Source organism: Macaca thibetana, chromosome 3, assembly GCF_024542745.1.
Source record: "Macaca thibetana thibetana isolate TM-01 chromosome 3, ASM2454274v1, whole genome shotgun sequence".
Taxonomy (NCBI): Eukaryota; Metazoa; Chordata; class Mammalia; order Primates; family Cercopithecidae; genus Macaca; species Macaca thibetana.
The window spans coordinates 141987207-142008307 of NC_065580.1; the positions used below are offsets into that span (position 1 = coordinate 141987207).

Below are 21101 nucleotides of genomic sequence, written 5' to 3' on the forward strand. Positions count from 1 at the left end.
GACAGGGTCTTGCTGTGTTGCCCAGGCTGGTCTCAAACTCCTGGGCTCAAGCGATCCTCCTGCCTTCGCCTCCCAAAGTGTTGGGATTACAGACATGAGCCACTGCACCTGGCTGAAAATTGCATTTTTATGTGAAGTCTCCCAATCTCAAAATGCTGTTAATTTAAAAGTATACTTTGTCCAAACAAAGAAAGCCCACCTATGGGTGGGGACTGGTACTCAATGCCCTTATTTCTGGCTGGGTTAGGAGGTGTGTGTGTGTCTGTAAGACTGAGTCTTCATCCCTCCTCCCACTTTATGTCTGGGGAGGTCTGCCGTGGACCATTGAGCATGTTGGCACCTGCACAAGGGCATCCAGTTGAGTGGGTGAGTGTCCTCCACTCTCTGAGCTGTGTGCCTGGTGTATGCTGTGTCTGCCAAGAGGAGAGCCTGTTGGGACTGTGCAGGCAAGCACTGGCAGAGCTCATCGTGGTCTTGGGCTGATCCCCGTGCTGCTGCCCGAGCACCAGGCTCAGAGGCAGCAGGTTGCAGACACAAACGGTTTAAAGCCTCACATCTCCTGTTTATATCCCAGATTTTGCAGGTACTCAAAGCTTCATCTGTGAAATGGGCCCACAGTGGTCCTCATCTGGCTACTATGAGGATGCAATGCGATGTGCAAATAGAACTTGGAGAAAGTTCCCTGTAACCCATTCACATGACTTTGTTTGTTTGTTTTTGAGATGGAGTCTTGCTCTGTTGCCCAGGCTGGAGTGCAATGGAGTGATCTTGGCTCACTGCAACCTCCTCCTCCCAGGTTCAACCAATTCTCCTGCGTCAGCCTCCTGAGTAGCTGGGATTACAGGCACCTGCCATCATGCCCGGCTAATTTTTTTTGTATTTTTGTAGAGACGGGGTTTCACCATGTTGGCCAGGCTGGTCCTGAACTCCTGACCTCAGGTGATCCACCTGCCTCTGCCTCCCAAAGTCCTAGGGTTACAGGCATGAGCCACCACACCCAGCCCCATTCACATCACTTTAAACTGAAGACATTATCACAGAACCCCAGGAGTGACACGAGACTCCCTACACATGGGAATTCTTTCCTTATGGAAAAGAAGAAAAGCAAGGTCAGGGGCAGGTGGATAGACATAAAGGTCTTTACCAACAAGTTCAGGCTTCTTGTTTGAGAGAATCTGGTAGAAGATGTGGTAGCTTCTCTCGGCTGCTTGCTGTGAGATGACACGAGATTTCTCTAAGAGATCTGAAAAAGAAGTGAAGATCCTGGTGAGTACACAGCTGTTTCCCTGGAGTTCAGGGCTCCATACAAAGCAGGAATCCCCTCTCCATAAAGCCCAGAACAGGCACCAGTGGTGGTGAGCCCCACGTTTCGCTCTTCCCAGACAGGCAGCCTCCAGGGACCTGACTGTCACGGAGGGAGTCCTGGGAATGGGGCCAGCCTCCTGGGCACTAACAGGCTGCAATCAGAAGGACCTCCCACTTGGTTTAATGCTCCTCTGTTGCTGTTTCGAAATTCCTGTATTATTATTACGATTTTTAGAGACAAGGTCTTGCTGCATTGCCCAGGCTGGAGTGCAGTGGTGTGATTATTTATTTATTTATTTTGAGATGGAGTCTTGCTCTGTTGCCCAGGCTGGAGTGCAATGGAGTGGTCTTGGCTCACTGCAACCTCCGCCTCCCAGGTTCAAAGCAGGAATCCCCTCTCCTTAAAGCCCAGAACAGTCACCACTGGTGACTGTTCACTGCAGCCTCTAACTCCTGGGCTCAAGCGATCCACTTGCCTTAGCCTCCTGAGTAGCTGGGACTACAAGCATGTACCACCATGCCAGGCTAATTTTTCACATTGTTTTGTAGAGATGGGATCTTACTATGTTGCCCAGCTGGTCTTGAACTCCTAGGTTCAAGCAACCCTCCCGCCTCGGCCTCCCAAAGTGCTAGGATTACAGGCATAAGCCACCTCGCCTGGCCTGAAATTCTTGGTATTTTTTAACAAGAGCCCTTCATTTTCATGTTGCACTGGGCCTCACAGATCATGTAGCTGCCCAGACAAACCCTCCAAGGAGGGCCTGACTTACAGCTCTCGATGTCGGCTCCAGCCAGTTTCCCTGTGGTTCCAAAGTGGATTCGGATGAACTTGCCCTGAGCAAGGAAGAGAAGGGAGGGATCAGGAGGGAGGTCGGCCATAGCTTTAGAGCAATAAGTGGCCCAGAGTTGGCCAAGGGTTGCTGATCGGGGCCTGCGGGGATGTAACCGGGCTCTATTGCAGTAGTGGATTTCCCACGAAGATAGGCAGAGAAGCACACGGACAGGTCTCGGAGCTAAATCTAGGGTCTGTGGTTTGGGGCATTTGTCAGGGAGAGAAGTGCCAGCAGGAGGGCTGCTACCCTTTGGAATTCTGTGTAGAGACCAGGCACCATGTGAATTTGGAGCACCTCCCATGCTTCTTTATCGGGAGACTTCCGTGTCATTCCTCTCTCTGGCTTGCATGGCAGAGCCATCAGTAAATTCTCCTGGAAACAGGACTCTCTCTACCTCGGCTGCTCCTGGGCCTGTCTGCACTCACCTCTGTTCCTCCTCTCACCCCCTGCCAGCCCTGTTTTCCCAGGCTTCGTGCAAGCTCATTGCGCTCTGCCGATGGGAAGCCCCAGAGGAGACGTGGGAGTGAGGGAGACCAGGCCAGGGCATCGCTCCTCTCTAGTTGGCGTCTCAGGGTGCCTCTGTGACTGCAGCTCCCGCCAGATAGCTGCACTGGTTTAAGAACCCACTAGGACCCTAGGACAGCACCTCTCTTATGTCCCTCCAGCGTGGAAGGAGGTTGCAGCTTCTTGCTGCTGTTAATCTGTCTCCCCAGGTGACCTCCCAGCGCCTCCACCCTTATTGTCGCCAAGGTTCTGCATCAAAGCCACTTGACTTAAATATTAATACTAAAGAGGGTTCTGTTTGCTGATTAGATACTTTTTACCCCCCACCCCCACCCCCCGAGACACGGTCTTGCTCTGTTGCCCAGGCTGGAGTGCAGTGGCATAATCTTAGCTCACTGCAACCTCGACTTCCTGGGCTCAGGTGATCCTCCCACCTTAGCCTCCCAAGTAGCTGGGACTACAGGCATGCATGGCCATGCCTGGCTAATTTTTATTTTTTATAGAGATGGGGGCTGGTCTTGCTATGTTGCCGAGGCTGGCCTGGCAACTCTGCCTGGGCTCAAGGGATCCTCCTGCCTTGGCTTCCCAAAGTGCTGGGATTACAGGAGTGTGCCACTGTGCCCAGCCTCCTTCTTTTACGCTAATAGAGATTTTGTTTTTTTCTTTGTTGAGAAATGTAAGACTTGGATACATCAAAGAAAACCAATTTCTGAGGGGAAAAAAAAAATCAAAACAAAAAAAAGTTAACCCTGTCCGGGTCTCTGCAGAACCCAGAGAATGTTTTCGTACCATTGAAAAATTCTACGTGCTTCATAATTGATGTTTTGATACAAAATGACCTGTGAAATTTGCAATTTGTAGTTCTCGGTGTTGAGGCTGATTGGACCGGTTAGGAAGAGTCTTCAAATCTTGCACTGAATTCCACGAGGGATTATTTGTCTTTTGAATTAGTTTTGCCTCGTTGCCAATTTGATTCTGATTGCTGTGCCTTAAACATCTCTGGGAAGGGGATGTCTTCACTTGCCCCACCCCTTTGACCTTAATTTAAACCAGCCTCAATTTCTTTACCTGGGGCGGGGTCGTGACACCTGTCTCACCACCCAGGGGGCCTCTCATGCAGCCCCCACACTTACGAAGCGAGAGGAGTTGTTGTTCCTGGTGGTCTTGGCGTTCCCGAAGGCCTCCAGCACGGGGTTTGCCTGGATGATCTGATCCTCCAGAGACCCCTGACGCAGAAAGAAACCCAAAGTTAGTTGGCCTCTGCCTGGGAGGCCAGGGCTGAGGGACTGGGCTTGCAAATGACAGTGGCTCATGTGCTGGGAACCCAGGAGGAGAATGGCCTTGGGGTGGCCAGAAAATCAGGGCCAGAGGGGCTGCATGTAGTAACCTGGGAGGAGGGCCCCTGCCTGACAGCGTCTGTCCCTCTGTGGCTCCATGACACTGGGACAGGCACCTGGGGACATGGGCAGCCACTTGGACTTGATCCCTAGCTACTGTTTCCTCACTCTGCTGTTGGTAGAGAGCCCTCTGAGCAAGTCTGAAACCCCTCCCTACACATCCCCCCGCCCCTTTTTTGACACAGGGTTTTGCTCTGTTGCCCAGGCTGGAGTGCAGTGGCGCTATCTTGGCTCACTGCAGCCTCCAACTCCTGGTCTTAAGTGATCCTCCCACTTCAGCCTCCTGAGTAGCTGGGACTATAGGTACATGCCACCACTCCCAGCTAATTTTTAAAGATTTTTGTAGAGATGGTGTATTGCTATGTTGCCCAGGTTGGTCTCTAACTCTTGGACTCAAGTGACCTCCCACCTCAGCCTCCCAGAGTACTGGGATTATAGGCATGAGCCACTGTGACTGGCCTCTGTCGGCCTTTTACAGTTGCCTTAGCTGGCTGCCCAGCTAAGGCTCTTTGTGCCCCTGGGGCAGCCAGGGCCTGCAGAAGCCACTTAACAGGCAGCGAACTTTCCCGTTTCTCCTCTGCCAAGTACAAGGGGCTCTGCTACCTGTCCCTCTGGACGCAGACATGGCCTGGGGCAGCAGAACAAGTCCTCGGGGAGAAGATCCTGATTTATGGCCACCTTCTCCCTGTGTGACCCCATCCAAATCACTTCGCTCTAAGCCTCAGTCTCCTCATCTGTAAAATGGCCCTAAGCTGTGAGCAGCTGTGAAGATTGAAGGGTCGCCACTGTGTGTGTCTCAGAAGCCTGAAGACGGAAAATAGACCCTGGGCCCACCCAGTCAGCTCTACCTTCTTATCTGTGGTCTGTTTGCCAGTTCCTCCGATGTTGGCAAAGTACTGGATGACCTTCTTCGTGTTCTCAGTCTTACCAGCACCAGATTCTCCACTGCAGGTGGAAAAAAAGAGCAGACAAGAGAAGCGGGAAGAGGGGGCAGTCAGCCGCAGAGAAAAGAAGCAAGATCAGCCTGGCCAACAAGGTGAGACCCCATCTCTACTAAAAATACAAAAGTTAACCAGGCACAGAGGCTCATGCCTATAATTCTAGCACTTCAGGAGGCCGAGGTGGGAGGATCACCTGAGGTTAGGAGTTCGAGACCAGCCTGGCCAGCATGGTGAAGCCCCGTCTCTATTAAAAATACAAAAATTAGCCAGACATGGTGGCACGTGCCTGTAATCCCAGCTACTCGGGAGGCTGAGGCAGGAGAATCGCTTGAACCCAGGAGGCGGAGCTTGCAGTGAGCCGAGATAGTGCCACTGCACTCCAGCCTAGACCACAGAGTGAGATTCCATCTCAAAGAAAGGAAAAGTGCTCTTTTCTTTTCTTTCTCTCTCTCTCTTTTTTTTTTTGAGAGAGTCTTGCTCTGTCATCTGTGGAGTGCAGTGGTGTGATCATAGCTCACTGCAGCCTCAACCTCCTGAGCTCAAGCAATCCTCCTGTCTCAGCCTCCTGAGTAGCTGGGACTACAGGTGTGCACCACCACACTGGCTAATTTTTTGTAGAGATGGGGTCTCACTATGTTGCCCAGGGTGGTCTCAAACTCATGGGTTCAAACGATCCTCCTGCCTCAGCCTCCCAAAACCCTGGGATTACAGGTGTGAGCCACCACACCTGGCCTCAAAGGTACACATTTCTGTTCACATTTCACCCCCTAGCTAGGACAGACAGGCAGGTGGGGAGGTCCAGGAGACAGGGAGGCCACCCCATCAGTTTAGCAGGTGCAGCCTCACCCGCCCTGCTAAGCCCACTCACTGCCTGCAGAGTTCCAAACAAAGTCCCACAATTAATTCTAGGAAGGCTTGATTATATGTGTAAGACACAGATCTAATTATATGTGTATAGACTGAGAGATGGAAGAGACACTTACGTGATTAGCATAGACTGATTTTCACGATCTGTAGGGAAGAAAACAAGAAACAGGAAGGTGTAATTAGGAAACATTTAGAAACTAGGCATTCAACAATGCCCCAGCCAGTCAGGGCTTCCCCAGATTCCAACTGGCTTAGATCGTGGCCTTGGCTACACTTGGAGGCCAAAATCCAGGATCCTGTGGGATCTGTGGCCCCGTGCCCATCCCTGCAGTGTACACCCTTGCAGAAAGGATCAGGAATTTATCAGCCACTCTTTCTACCAGCCCAGAGTTGCCATAAAGCTACCCAGCCCTAAGCAACATAAAGAGAAATGAGGACAAAAATCACAGAGGGCTGGACAGCATGACTCATGCCTGTAATTCCAGCATTTTGGGAAGCTGAGGCTGGAGCCCAGGAGTTCAAGACCTGCCTGGGCAAGATGGTGAAACCCTGTCTCTACAAAAAATTAAAAAATTATCTGGGCATAGTGGCACATGCCTATAGTCTCAGCTACTCAGGAAGCTGAAGCAGGAGGATTGCTTGAGCCCAGAAGTTCTAGACTGCGGTGAGCTAAGATTGCACCACTGCACTCCAGCCTGGGCAACAGAGACCCCATCTCTTAAATACAAATCATGGCCTGGTGCGGTGGCTCATGCCTGTAAACCCAGCACTTTGGTAGGCCGAGGTGGGTGGATCACCTGAGGTCAGGAGTTCACGAGCAGCCTGCCCAACGTGTTGAAACCCCATCTCTACTAATAATATAAAAATTAGCTGGGCATGGTGGCACATGATTGTAATCCCAGCTACGTGGAAGGCTGAGGCAGGAGAATTGCTTCAACTCAGGAGGTGGAGGTTGCAGTGAGCTATCGCACCATTGCACTCCAGCTTGGGCGACAAGAGTGAAACTCCATCTCAAAAAAAAAAAAAAAAAAAAAGAAAAAAATCACGTAGAGGAATCACTATAATATGCAGCAAAGATCATACAGGTAATAGTTAAGAGCATTAACTTGAGCTCTGAGCAAGTTACTTACCTACTTACCTTGGCATCCCATGGGTTTGTGAAGCTTAAATGAGATAGGGTGTGAGGTAGGGCTGGTGCCTAGCAAGTACCCAGCACACTTACCGAGCCCTGGCACCCAGTAGCAGCAGCTGCTGCTCAACATTTAGCAAAGAACTTCAACTGGTGGCTCAGGGTCAGGGTTAGGATGGGGTATCACAAAGTCTTAATGTGTCTGGAGCCACAATGGCAAAGGAAGGCTTGTCTCCCGCCACCCCTGCCCCAGCAAAGCGAGCCCACCCTGACGCACCCATGAGCATGTCGTGGTAGGCGTTGTCAGAGATGGAGAAGAGGTGAGGTGGCATCTCTGTGCGCTTCTTGCCCTTGTACATGTTGGCCACACGGGCCCCATAGATGGGCAGCCACCTGTAGGGGTTGACTGTCACGCAGAACAAGCCCGAGTAGGTCTGGTGGGAGGGAGGGAAGATGGTCAGCTGGTTCTTCCTCCTGGTACCCTTTTCCCCCAGTGAAGTTCCCTTCAGGCCCCAGTTTATCAAAGAGCAAGCTGTGAAGAAGGTAAGCTTTCTGTCGGGTGTGGTGGCTCACGCCTGTAATCCCAACACTTTGGGAGGCTGAGGCCGGTGGATCACCTGGGATCAGGAGTTTGAGACCAGCCTGATCAACATGGTAAAACCCTGTCTCTACCAAAAATACAAAACAATTAGCTGGGAGTGGTGGTGCACACCTGTAATCCCAGCTACTCGGGAGGCTGAGGCAGGAGAATCGCTTGAACCTGGGAGGCAGAGGTTGCAGTGAGCCAAGATTGTGCCACTGCACTCCAGCCTGGCATCAGAGTGAGACTCCGTCTCAAAAACAACAAAAACAACAAAACTCAGCCCTCTGGAGGCAAAATCTTATGAGTATCTGAGTCTGTTTTCATTAAGCTAAATAAGGCTTATCTTTAATATATATTTGTTTTTGTTTTCTTTTGGTTTAATTACAGACACTCCTCAACTTAAGATGGGGTCACATCTAGATAAACCTATCATATGTTGAAAATATTGTATTAGAAGTCGATTTATGATATTTTCAACATATGATGGGTTTGATCATAAATCGAGGAGTGCATTGAATGTGTATTGCTTTTGCCCCATCATAAAGTCGAAAATCATTAACTTGAACCATTGTAAGTTGGGGTCCATCTGTATTTGAATAGGTAACACTGTCACTGTGGCAACATATATACTGCAAAGTATATACCACTTGCTCCCTGTCCACCCCTACCCTCACCACAGGTAAATGCTGGGCTAGTTTCTTTTGCTCCCTTCCATATATATATTTTTTTATTTATATATAGTTTGTGGACGGAGTCTCATTCTGTCACCCAGGCTGAAGTACAATGGTGCCATCTGGGTTCACTGCAACCTCTGCCTCCCGGATTCAAGTGATTCTCCTGCCTCAGCCTCTTGAGCAGCTGGGAGTACAGGTGCACGCCACCACATCAGGCTAATTTTTGTATTTTTAGTAGAGATGGGATTTCGCCATATTGGCCAGGCTGGTCACAAACTCCTGACCTCAAGGGATGCACCCACCTTGGCCTGCCAAAGCGCTGGGATTACAGGCGCGAGCCACTGTGCTCAGCCTATAGTACTGTTTTATATTTTGCTTTTGCCACTTAATATATCTGGCTTTCCATGAGAGTCCATCGAGAGATGTCTAGGGTGATTCAAAAGCTGTGGAATCTTCACTGTGTGGATGCAGCTCCCTACTTGTGGCAGCTAGGTTTGACCACCTATCTTTTTCTTTCTTTTTCTTTTTCTTTTTTTTTTTTTTTAGAGACAGAGGCTTGCTCTGTCTCTCAGGCTGGAGTGCAGTGGTACAATCATAGCTCACTGCAGCCTTGACCTCCTGGGCTCAAGCGATCCTTCCACCTCAACATCCCAAGTAGCTGGGACTACAGGCATGTGCCTACTAAGCCTGGATAATTAAAAAGTTTTTTTGTAGAGATGGGAGTCTTACTGTGTTGCTCAGGCTTGTCATGAACTCCTGTCCTCAAACAATCCACCCATGCTGGCCTCCCAAAGTGCTGGGATTACAGGCATGAGCCACTGCACCCAGCCTTGACCTCCTCTTAAAAAGAGACCCCAACTTTCTTTTCACTCCAAGATTGCAATTTTGTAGGAAATCACCCTGTTTTAAAAAAAAAACAGGAAGGCCAAGTGCAGTGGCTCATGCCTGTAATCCCAGCACTTCGGGAGGCTGAAGCAGGCAGATCACAAGGTCAGGAGTTCGAGACCAGCGTGAGCAACATGGTGAAACCCTGTGTCTACTAAAAATACAAAAATTAGCTGGGCATGGTAGTGCATGTTTGTAATCCCAGCTACTAACAGGGCTGAGGCAGGAGAATCGCCTGAACCTGGGAAGTGGAGGTTGCAATGAGCTGAGGCTGCGCCATTGCACTCCAGCCTGGGCGACAGAGTGAGACTCCATCTCAAACAAACAAGCAAACAAACAAACAACAAAACCCCAGAAAAACCAATTACATCATTAAATAAATGAACAGCAGGAAGAATAAGTGAAGATAGGAAATGGCCAAATCTATGAATCTTAAATTTCCCTTCTCCTTGCTGGACAGTCACATTGACCTCTAAACCCTCCACCAAATACTTGGTTTCAGTTCAACTTTAAACCCTTCCATTTTGAACCAAGTAAGAATAACTGCTCCCCATCCACCCCTCTCCCTGCCACCAGCTTCTCCTTAGCATGACTGGGATATGCTGAATTTTCAAAAGGAAACTTATTAAGTAGAAACTGATCCACAGGAAAAAAGACTAAAGAGATGATGAAGGAAACCCAGTGGAACAGCTGAGAGTATGACACACGGTGTCTCATCCCGGGACGCCAGCCATGGAATCACTCTTCCCCTCCAGCCTGTCTCAGCTGTGGGGTGGGGGCAGACAGCAGCCTGGAAGCCAGTTACCTCCCTGCTGTGGTCAGGAGGAATTGAGAGAGAAGCAGCTGGGAGCAGCCCTTGCCAGCTAGCGTTGTTGCACTAGTGGCTCTATCGAGGCGCTTTAATGTAGGAGGGGACTCCCTGCCCTGGTCTCTCAGGCTATACTCCACAGAGCCTGCAGTCCCTTGGCCCAAAGTCATGATGTGGTCACCCAGGAGGAACAAGGGCTTGCATGCAGAATAGCCCCAGGTAAGCCCTGGCCCTGAGCTTGACCTTTGAGCCTGCATCTTGACATTCTCAGCCCAGGCTCCAGGCTCCAGGCTCAGCCGGGAGTGGGTGTGACTCTTTCTCTCTCTCTCTTTTTTTTTTTTTTGAGATGGAGTCTCGCTCGGTTTCCCAGGCCGGAGTGCAGTGGTGCAATCTCGGCTCACTGCAAGCTCCGCCTCCCGGGTTCCCACCATTCTCCTGCCTCAGCCTCCTGAGTAGCTGGGACTATGGGCGTCTGCCACCACCCCCGGCTAATTTTTTTTGTGTTATTAGTAGAGACGGGGTTTCACCGTGTTAGCCAGGATGGTCTCAATCTCCTGACCTCTTGATCCACCTGCCTCGGTCTCCCAAAGTGCTGGGATTACAGGTGTGAGCCACCGTGCCTGGCCGGGTATGGCTCTTTCTAGACCTCGGGTCCAAGGATGCCCTGCTAACCTCCAGACTTAGCAAATATCTTCAAGAGCTTTTCAGAGAACTTCCACCACCACCTGGGTCTATGGTGCTGCTGGGGCCTGAATCTAGAACCACAGTAGTATTAAAGCAGGATGAATCTGGGGTCACAGAAGCCCTCTTGGCTATAACCATACGCCCAGGGAGGGTGAACCCCCGGCAGGCCCTTACCTGGGAATCAGGCTGCACCTTACCTATTCCTACCAGATAAGCCTCTTTCCTTTTTAGTAAAGACATCTAGAGAGGCAAACACCAATACATCCTTAGACAACCCATTTTGGGAGTTAAGCTGCAACACCTTCAGAAAATCATCTTTCTGTCTTACGATTTCCAAGATGCTCAAAGGACTGATTGTAACTCACTCTGGTCATCATGTCAGACAAAGTGAAACTGAACTTCTTCAAGGATGCAGTCTGTTGTCCTTCCTAAGTGCCTCAGGCTACAATTACATCACATTTCCTCAATGTTTGTTGGATGGATGGGTGGATGAGTGTTTTGATGAATGATTGAATGGATGGATGGATATTTGGATATTTGGTTGGGTGGATGAGTGGATGGATGGATGAATGGATGGATGTTTGGTTGATGGATGGAGGGATGGATGTTTGGGTAGGTGGATGAATGTTTGGATGTTTGGATTGATGGATAGATGTTTGGATGGATGGATAGGTGTATGGATGTTTGGATAGGTGGATGAATGTTTGGATTGATGGATAGATGTTTGGATGGAGGGATGGATGGATGAATGTTTGGATGTTTGGGTTGATGGATAGATGTTTGGATGGATGGGTAGATATTTGGATGGATGGATGGGTGTTTGGATGGATGGATGGGTGTTTAGATAGATGAATGTTTGGATGGATGTATGGATGGATGAATGGATAGATGGATGAATGGATAGATGGATGGATGGACTTCTAATAATGGCACATGAAGTCACTAGGGGAAAAGTGATGTTTTGATTTGAGTTTGAGGAAGAGGGGTGGAGCCTGAGGAGGAAGATTTTTGGGTGACAGCCTCAGCAAAATGTGTTTCAGCTGCTCATGGATATGGTGCCATTACTGAGATGCCGAAGGCTTTGGGTGGAAATTCTTTTTTTTTTGAGACGGAGTCTCACTCTGTCGCCCAGGCTGGAGTGCAGTGGCCGGATCTCGGCTCACTGCAAGCTCCGCCTCCTGGGTTCACGCCATTCTCCTGCCTCAGCCTCCCGAGTAGCTGGGACTATAGGCGCCCGCCACCTTGCCTGGTGGCGAGTTTTTTTTTTGTATTTTTTAGTAGAGATGGGGTTTCACTGTGTTAGCCAGGATGGTCTCGATCTCCTGACCTCGTGATCCGCCCGTCTCAGCCTCCCAAAGTGCTGGGATTACAGGCTTGAGCCACCGCGCCTGGCCTGGGTGGAAATTCTAACATGTCAGAAATGTGGTCCCTGTGCCTTTGTCTAAGTCGTAATGTGTATTGAGAGCTGGGCAGGGTGGAGTAGCCACCCCCCTCCTCATCAAAAGAAGAGCAGAAGATCTGCAGTCACTCCTTCCTCCCCATGCTCACCCCATCCCCAGCACTCACGTAGATCCTCATGTTGGTGTAGCGTTGGCGCAGATTGTCTAGGACACTGGCCTCATTCAGGAAGGTCATGTCTGCCATGTCGCTGGCCTGGTAGAATTTGGGTGGGTTCATCTGCTGGATATCATCCTTCTTCACAGTGAGTGTCTGGGGAGGGTCAAGACACAGCAGCACAGGCATCAGGAAATAGTGCTGTACCAGGCATGGGGCATCTGGCCCAGGTCACCACACACCCTCTGGAGTCCCAGAAGGAGATGGAGTGGAGCATGCAGTGGACCCAAGTCCTGGTCCAGCCACATCCCCCTGCGTGTCCTGTGATGGGGAGGCACTTCTGAGGCCAATGCAGCTTCAACTGCCTCCTCTCTGAAGTTGAGATGACAGTAGTCTCCTTGGCAGGTTGCTGGGAGAATTATATGAACTGAAGTGGAATCATGTAAAAATACCTTATAAACTATGACGTTCCCTCCCTATGTTACAGAGAACCTCTGGGCTGTGCTTCTTTTCCAGCCAAATCCATCCTGATAGATGATCAGAGCTTACTCTTTGATCCCATGAACACTTTGCAAAGATGTGACTCTTGGCTCTCTGCCTTGAGAGTTAGCGGTGATTTCGAAATAGCAATGAGCTTTTCCATTTCACTTTTTTTTTTTAAAGACTAAGTGCAGTAATGAGAAGGGTGGGTGGAAGAGTGGAACAAGGATTTTGATCTGTAACTGACCATGAACAATTAATTGAGATAACTCACTACCTTCAGACCAGCCAAACTTCTCCATTTTTAAATTTTTAATTTAATTTTATTTTTTGAGACATAATCTTGCTCTGTTGCCCAGGCTGGAGTGCAGTGGTACAATCATAGCTCACTGCAGCTTCGATCTCTTGGGCTCAAGTCATCCTCCTGTCTCAGCCTCCCGATTAGCTGGGACTACAGGTGCACACCACCACGCCTGGCTAATTTTTAATTTTTTTTTCTAGAGACAAGGTCTTGCTATGTTGCCTATGCTGGTCTTAAACTCTTGGCCTCCAATGATCCTCCCATCTTGGCCCCCAAAAGTGTTACAGGTGTGAGCCACCACATTGTAGCCACTGTTCCTTTTGAAAAAAAGACATTCCCTTGCTCCCTCCAAGCCACCTTCAAGGATAAAACCGAAAGCAAGCAAGAAAAGAAGAAAACAAACAAAACAGCAATGAGTGTTCATCAGTAGGTGTGTTCGCGCCTGTGCCATGTGGGCAGATCTCTTCCCCATGCTGCACCCCAATTTCTTCATCTATAAATGAAAACTAGGCCAGGTGCAGTGGCTCATGCCTGTAATCCCAGCACTTTGGGAGGCCTAGGTGGGTGGACCACTTGAGGTCAGGATTTCGAGACCAGCCTGGCCAACATGGCGAAACCCTGTCTCTACTAAAAATACAAAAATTAGCTGGGCGTGGTCGCGCATTCCTGTAATCCCAGCTACTTGGGAGGCTGGGGCAGGAGAATTGTTTGAACCCAGGGGGCGGGGGTTGCAGTGAGCCGAGATCATGCCGCTGCACTCCAGCCTGGGTGACAGAGCAAGAAAAAAACAAAACAAAAAAACAAAAACTAGTGCCAGCTCTTAAGAAGCTCCAGCATCTGGGATCAAAGCTGAAGACACACAAGCTGGAAAACAAGGATCTTTTGGCTGCCTGCAGCCTTAGATGTGAGGCCTGAATCCATACTGGGATTTCTGGGACTTTTAATAATTTATTAGTACAATAGGCAGATAATTTGAAATCTTGACAGTTCTGGAAAATCCACCCCCACTCCCCGTAATGGTTACCACACCCTTAGTAAATCAAGCTGTTTTTTGTTTGTTTTTGTTTTTCTGAGACAGAGTCTCACTCTGTCACTCATGCTGGAGTGCAGTGGCATGATCTCAGCTCACTGCAAGTTCCGCCTCCTGGGTTCAAGCAATTCTGCCTCAGCCTCCCGAGTAGCTGGGATTACAGGCGCAGGCCACCATGCCCGACTAATTTTTGTATTTTTGGTAGAGATGGGGTTTCACCATGTTGGCCAGGCTGGTCTGAAACTCCTGACCTCAGGTGATCCTCTCTGCCCGGCCTCCCAAAGTGGTGGGATTACAGGCATGAGCCACCGTGCCTGGCCTCAAGCTGGGTTTGGGGTTTCCAGATCTCTGGTCCTCGTCCATGTGCAGACACTTCACTTTCAGTAGAGGAATGGAGAACTCGGCCTTTATTTTAGAAGCCAGGGAAGTCAGCGTCGTAGGCTCCATCTTTTCTGTCCCAAACCCGGCTGGCCAGCCCTGTCTGCTGCAGATACTCAAGGAAATTATGTTGTCCCTAAATGTGCATCCAAACTTGGATGCACTCTGGGTCTCCACTATCATCACCCATCATTTCTCACAACACTGCAGCACTCTCCTCTCCGAAAACTATGTTTCTCCTGGGAATCAAGCTTGACTTTCATTCAAACCCATTATAGCCGCATCTTTTCACCACTGCTCCTCTCAAAGGCAGGAACAGATAAAAATATAGCTGTTGCCAGTTCTGATCACTGAGGTCTCTGGCTTCCTTTTTTTTTTTGAGACAAGGTTTCTCTCTGTCACCCAGGCTGGAGTGCAGCAGTGCAATCCTAGCTCACTGCAGCCTCAACTTCCTGGGCTCAGGCGATCCTCCTGGCTCAGCCTCCCAAGTAACTGGGAGTACAGGGATGCACCACCACACCTGGCTAATTTTTTGTAGAAAGGGGGCCTCGTTATGTTGCCCAGGCTGGTCTCAAACACCTAGCCTCAAGCAATCTGCCTGTATCGGCCTGCCAAAGTGCTGGGATTACAGGCTTGAGCCACCGTGCCTGGCCTCTGACTTCTTTTAACGAGAAATTAACCAGGGAATGGACCTCGCAGATGCTAACATATTTATTGCTGAAGACTCATTGCTCTGTGTGGTTTTTTTTTTTTTTTTTGTCTTCTTTGCTTGCTTGCTTTCAGTTTTATCCTTGAAGGTGGTTTGGAGGGAGCAGTGGAATGTCTTTTTTCTTAAATGGAAAAGTGGCCAGGTGCGATGGCTCATGCCTCCCTCTTGGCAGCCCACCATGGAGAGATGGAATGGTGTCATAGAGGGGGCATGGGCATATGAGCCAGATACGGTGGGTTTGAATCCAAGTTCATCATTTGCTATTTTTTCAACATGCACAGGTCACCTAAAGTGCCCTTGATCCTCATTTTTCCTTCTCTGCAAAATAGGGTCAATAAATCCTACCACATAAGATTGCCAAAAGGATTAAACAAAGTGTCAAGTGCCTCACCAGGGGTCTGCCAAGAATATAAGAGACCCCTGCCCTTACCCATTTAAGATAAACCAAATTTTTAAAATTCTAATAAAAAAAATTTTTTTTTTTTAAATAAAGATAGGGTCTCACCAAGTTGCCCAGGCTGGTCTCAAACTCCTGAGCTAAAGTAATCCTCCTGCCTCGGTCTCCCAAAGTGCTGGGATTACAGGCGTGAGTCACCATGCCCAGCCTAATAACCCAAATTTTCTATCCACTCTCTCAAGTCATATCTCACAGTCAGACGTAGTGTGGGCCAGCAGAGAGAAGGGTGGGTTGGTAAACCACCTGTCTGAGGGGAAGCATCCCTGATTTACAGCATGTGCCCATTTCCGTGGTGTAAATACTTCCATCATGGCTGATAGCAAGCTACCCAAGGTTTAACAACTGGCTGTAAAGTCCCTCATTGTTTAGTGTTGGGGTCCTTGCAAACCATCACAAGCCAGGTTGGATCCCTGCAATCCAAGAGAAGCCAGGTTGGGTCCTTGCTAGCCATAGTAAGCTAGGTGGGTCCCTGCAAGCCATCACAAGCCAGGTTGGGTCTTTGCAACCCATTAAAAGCCATCACAAGCCATCGCATCCAGCACACCACCGCCATGCTCCAAGGGACCTAGGAACCACCATCTGTTCTTCATGCAGCTGAAGAGCTCAGCCAGTGAGCCAGGGTGTTCTGTACCCTCTCTCATGCCCCTCATGCCACCAGGGGCCATGGCACACAGTGACATGATCATGAGTGACATGCTCACTCTCATGCTTAGAAAATAGCTTCCACTTGAGAGCCGTTTGAGACATCAAAGGTAAGTAACTCTCATGATCATCCCTTATGCACAGTACTGCTTTAGAGTCTATGAAGTGCTTTCATGTGTCCTGTCTCGGAATCTCTATTGTGATATAGCTCAGAGAGGGAATGCATCTTGCCCAGGACAGCACAGCTTGAGTGTAGGCGAGTCTGGATTTGACCCCAGCACATGGGACTTGGAGGCACCTGCTCTTTCTGCCACCCTGCCTTCTGGGCAGGAGCATGCCTAGAAAAGGCCTGGGTGCCTGCCACTTGGTTTCATCCTGGAGATCGAGACCCACTCACCTGGTTGGTGATTGTCTTCACGGTGACTTGGTCACCCTGTTCAGACTGGATCTCCCCAGCGACGAAGCCTTCCTTCTCATCTTTGACCCAGCAGGACCTCTTAATGTCATAGGGCTTGTTCATGGCTTCAATCCTCTCCTTTTCGGGAGGTGCCAGGAAAGGCATAGGATCCACATCGTCCCCACACTCCCCTTTGTACCCACCAGGCATGGTAGCTTGGTTGAAGATGGAGCAGGAAGGAACTGAGGGCGGGAACCAGTACTTCCCTGGGTGCTGTGGGGGGAAGCAGAGACAAGCTGCTGAAGCTGGTGGACAGGCTGGAGGCAATGTCCCGAGAAAGATAGAGGCTTTTTTCTCTCATGTCACCTTGTCTGTCTTGGTGCCATTAGGCTTTCATAACCAAGAATAAGAAAGAAGCTAATTGTTCAGCCACTGTAGAAAGCAGTATGGAGATTTCTCAAAGAACTTAAAACAGAACTATTATTCAACCCAGCCATCCTATTCCTGGCTATATACCCAAAGGGAAAACTAAGTCATCCTACCAAAAAGACACATGCACCTGTATGTTCACTGCAGCATTATTCACAATGGCAAAGACATGGAATCAACCTAGGTGGCCATCAGTGGTGGATTAGATAAAGAAAATGTGGTACAGGCCAGGTACAGAGGCTCACACCTATAATCCCAGCACTTTGGGAAGCCAAGGTGGAAGGACAGCTTGAGCCCAGGAGTTTGAGACCAGCCTGGGCAATATAGCAAGACCCCATGTCTACAAAAACATTTAAAAATTAGCCAGGCATGGTGGTGTGTGCCTGTAGTCCTAGCTACTCTCAGGGCTAAGGCAGGAGGATCGCTTGAGTTGGGGAGGTCAAGGCTGCAGGAAGCCATGATTGTACCACTGCACTCCAGCTTAGGTGAGAAAGCGAGAACCTGTCTTTAAAAAAAAAAACCTCAAAAAACAGAAGGAAAATGTGGTACATATACACCATGGAATATTATGCAGCTGTAAAAAAGAATGAAATCACGTCCTTTGCAGCAACATGGATGCAGCTGGAGGCCATTATTCTAAGTGAATTAACATAGAATCAGAAAACCAAATACCACATGTTTTCATTTATAAGTGGGAGCTTATAAGTGGGTACAGACAGACATACAGATAGAAACAATAGACAATGGGGACTACTAGATGGGGGAGAGTGGGAGGGAGGCAAGGGTTGAAGAACGACCTATTTGATACTATGCTTACCACCTGTGTGATGGGATCATTTGGATCCCAAATCCCAGTGTCACTCAATATACTCACGTAAAAAACCTGCACATATACCCCCAGAATCTAAAATAAAAGTTGAAGTTATATTTAAAAATGAAACAAGCTAATAAATCCTCACAGTTAAGTGCCCCCAACTCCCAACAACACAAATGCTTCTGCCTCTGTCATCTCATATGTTCCTCACACTAAGGCTGTGAGGTAGGGATCAGGAAGCCCATTTTATGAAAGAGAATACTGGGGCATGGAGAGGTTAAAGGTAGGGTTTCTAACCAGGATCTGTGAAATAAATGGGACAGGAAATCAATTGCCACTTGGTTTTCTCTTTCTATCTGATATGAACAGAGGCCACAGACCGCAGTAGCACCATCACTGCCTCTGTTTTCTCCTAGCAAAAATCAAAGCTCTTCACTTCTCGTTAGGGTGGCTGCAGATGTCTCAAAATACTGTTTATCTTCATGTCAACTTTAAAATTATGGTCTCTTTAAACCCTCATTTTGATATCATTCTTTAAATTTATTAATAAGGACATTTATTATTGCCTTACTGCCATGTCACAAATTAGTTTTTTAATATATTTTTTCTTTTCTTTTTTTTTTCAGAGGCAGGGTCTTATTCCATCACCCAGGCTGGAGTTCTTTGGTACAGTCATAGCTCACTGCAGCCTCCAACTTCTGGGCTCAAGCAATCTTCCCACCTCAGCCTCCCAAAATGCTGGGATTACAGGCATAAGCTACTATGCTCGACTAATTTTCAAATGTTTTGTAGAGATAAGGTCTCACCATGTTGCCCAGGCTGATCTCAAACTCTTGGCCTCAAACGATTCTCCCACCTTGGCCTCCCAAAGTGCTGGGATTACTGGTTTTTGAGCCACCGCACCCAGCCAGTATTGCAATACCATTGGTTTCCTTTGTAGCTCTGTGTATTTTATTTTACTTTTTTTTTCTGAGATGGAATTTTCTTCTGTTGCTCAGGCTGGAATGCAGTGGTGCAATCTTGGTTCACTACAACCTCTGCCTCCTGGGTTCAAGCAATTCTCCTGCCTCAGCCTCCTGAGTAGCTGGGAGGTGCCCGCCTCCACGCCCCGCTAATTTTTTTTTTTTTTTTTTTTTGTATTTTTAGTAGAGACAGGGTTTCACCATGTTGGCCAGGCTGGTTTTGAACTCCTGACCTCAAGTGATCCGCCTGCCTCAGCGTCCCAAAGTGCTAGGATTACAGGCATGAGCCACTATGCCCAGCCTATTTTATTCATTTAAAAACACTAATCTGAGCAGGGTCCACAGGCTTCACCAGACGTCAAGCAGGTCCCAGGTACAAAGTGATTGCCTGGGTCAATCATTGTCTCTCCTAAAACGAGGACAGTCTGGGTCTCTCAATTCCCAAACCCCAAACGGTTTCACTGAATCCCCAGGAAGGAGGGGAACTGGAGGCTCAAGGGAGCAAAAACAGAAATCAGGGGCCTCCCCAGTTCGTCTTGGGGATGAAGAACCTTCTCGAAGATTCAGGGAGGGTGTGGTTCTGAGCCCCTTTGCCAGCAGTGCATTTCTCAAGGCCAAGGGTACAGCCTCAGCCTTTAGATGAGGGACTCCTAATTGTGCGCTGGGCAACCGCTGTACTGCGCCTGCAGCCTCTCCTGCCAACACCCCCGGTTTTTCCAAAAGAAGCTGAGTCACAACAGGCAAGCCACTGAGGCACAGCCAGGCGCTTTCTCCTCCTCTCGCCTCCCTGTGGGGCCTGGCGTAGAGAGTTCTGGCTGGAACTTTTTTTCTGCGTCGTCCACCCCCGCTATCCTAGCACCGAAAGCTCCGCTGTTGCACAGAAAATAAGAAAGGAGAGGAGGTGGGCAGGGGTCTTGTGCCCTCACAGGCCAGGAACCCCTTTGGTTGTCTGGTGATACCTGTGGTCCTATTGGACAAAATATTTCAAATTCAAGCAATAAATATGTAGGATTACCAGGGAAACACATGCCATTAAAATATAATTAATAAAATATTAAAAATGCATGATCTAGTAATAGATGTACCTCTTTATAAATGCATCAAATAACATAATCTAGCAGCAGGTCTCACAAGCACTGTAGTTTTGGAGCAGCATTAAGAATTAATTATATTTTGAGATGTCTGCAACTACTGTAATTTGATATGAAAATACCAGTGATTGACTGGGTGGAGGTGGCTCACGCCTGTAATTCCAGCACTTTCAGGAGGCTGAGGCAGGAAGATTGCTCGAGGCCAGGAGTTCAAGACCAGCCTGAGCAACATACCAACACCCTGTCTCTATAAAAATTAGAAAGTTAGGCAGGGTGCCACGGCTCATGCCTGTAATCTCAGCATTTTGGGAGGCCGAGACAGGTGGATCACTTGAGGCCAGGAGTTCGAAACCAGCCTGGTCAACACGGCAAAAGCCCATCTCTAACAAAAATACAAAAAAATTAGACAAGTATGGTGGTGTGTGCCTATAGTCCCAGCTACTCGGGAGACTGAGGTATGAGAATCACTTCAACCTTGGAAGCAGAGGTTGCGGTGAGCTGAGATTGTGCCACTGCACTCTAGCCTGGGGGTCAGAGTGAGACTCTGTCTCAAAATAAAATAAAATAAAAAGAATTAGAAAGTTAGCTGGGGGTGGTGGTGTACGCCTGTGGTTCCAACTACTTGGGAAACTGAGGCAGGATTGCTTAAACTGCGAAGGTCAAGGCTGCAATGAGCTATGATTGCACTTCTGCACTCTAGCCTGGGCAACAGAGCGAGACGCTGTCTCAAGAAAAGAAAATTTAAAAATACCAGTGACTGGCTGGGCGCGGTGGTTCATGCCTGTAATCCCAGCACTTTGGGAGGCTGAGACGGGTGGATCACGAGGTCAGGAGATCGAGACCATCCTGGCTAACATGGTGAAACCCTGTCTCTATTAAAAAAAAAAAAAAAAAAATGAGCCGGGCGTGTTGGCAGGTGCCTGTAGTGCCAGCTACTCGGGAGGCTAAGGCAGGAGAATGGCGTGAACCCGGGAGGCGGAGCTTGCAGTGAGCCAAGATTGTGCCACTGCCCTCCAGCCTGGGCAACAGAGTGAGACTTCGTCTCAAAATAAATAATAAGTATTAAAAATAAAATAAAAAAATACCAGTGACTTCCACTGTAGAGAAAGTTGCAAGTACTGTTAATGAGACTGGGATGAGTAAGACCATGTTACAAAAGGGAGAAGATGAAACCTTTTGGCTAAAGGCAGTGAAAAATCACAATGGAATTGTTTTCCCACTGAAGACTCCCAAGCGCCAGGTTAAGA

General features: G+C 48.7%; 2 protein-coding genes across 2 annotated transcripts in view; both read right to left on the reverse strand.

The window, feature by feature from the left end:
• Nucleotides 1-16768, reverse strand: part of LOC126950446 (myosin-16) — a 74532-nt gene extending 57764 nt beyond the window's left edge. Inside the window, exons 1-8 of the mRNA XM_050783938.1 lie at nt 16559-16768; nt 12177-12320; nt 7254-7410; nt 5964-5991; nt 4888-4984; nt 3776-3868; nt 2076-2139; nt 1145-1243 (exon numbers count right to left, since the gene is read on the reverse strand). Of these exons, the coding sequence (XP_050639895.1) occupies nt 1145-1243; nt 2076-2139; nt 3776-3868; nt 4888-4984; nt 5964-5991; nt 7254-7410; nt 12177-12320; nt 16559-16768 (892 nt within the window). The remainder of the gene's footprint in view (nt 1-1144; nt 1244-2075; nt 2140-3775; nt 3869-4887; nt 4985-5963; nt 5992-7253; nt 7411-12176; nt 12321-16558) is intronic.
• Nucleotides 1-21101, reverse strand: part of ARPC1A (actin related protein 2/3 complex subunit 1A) — a 374209-nt gene that overhangs the window by 112707 nt on the left and 240401 nt on the right. The gene's annotated exons all lie outside the window — the stretch shown is intronic.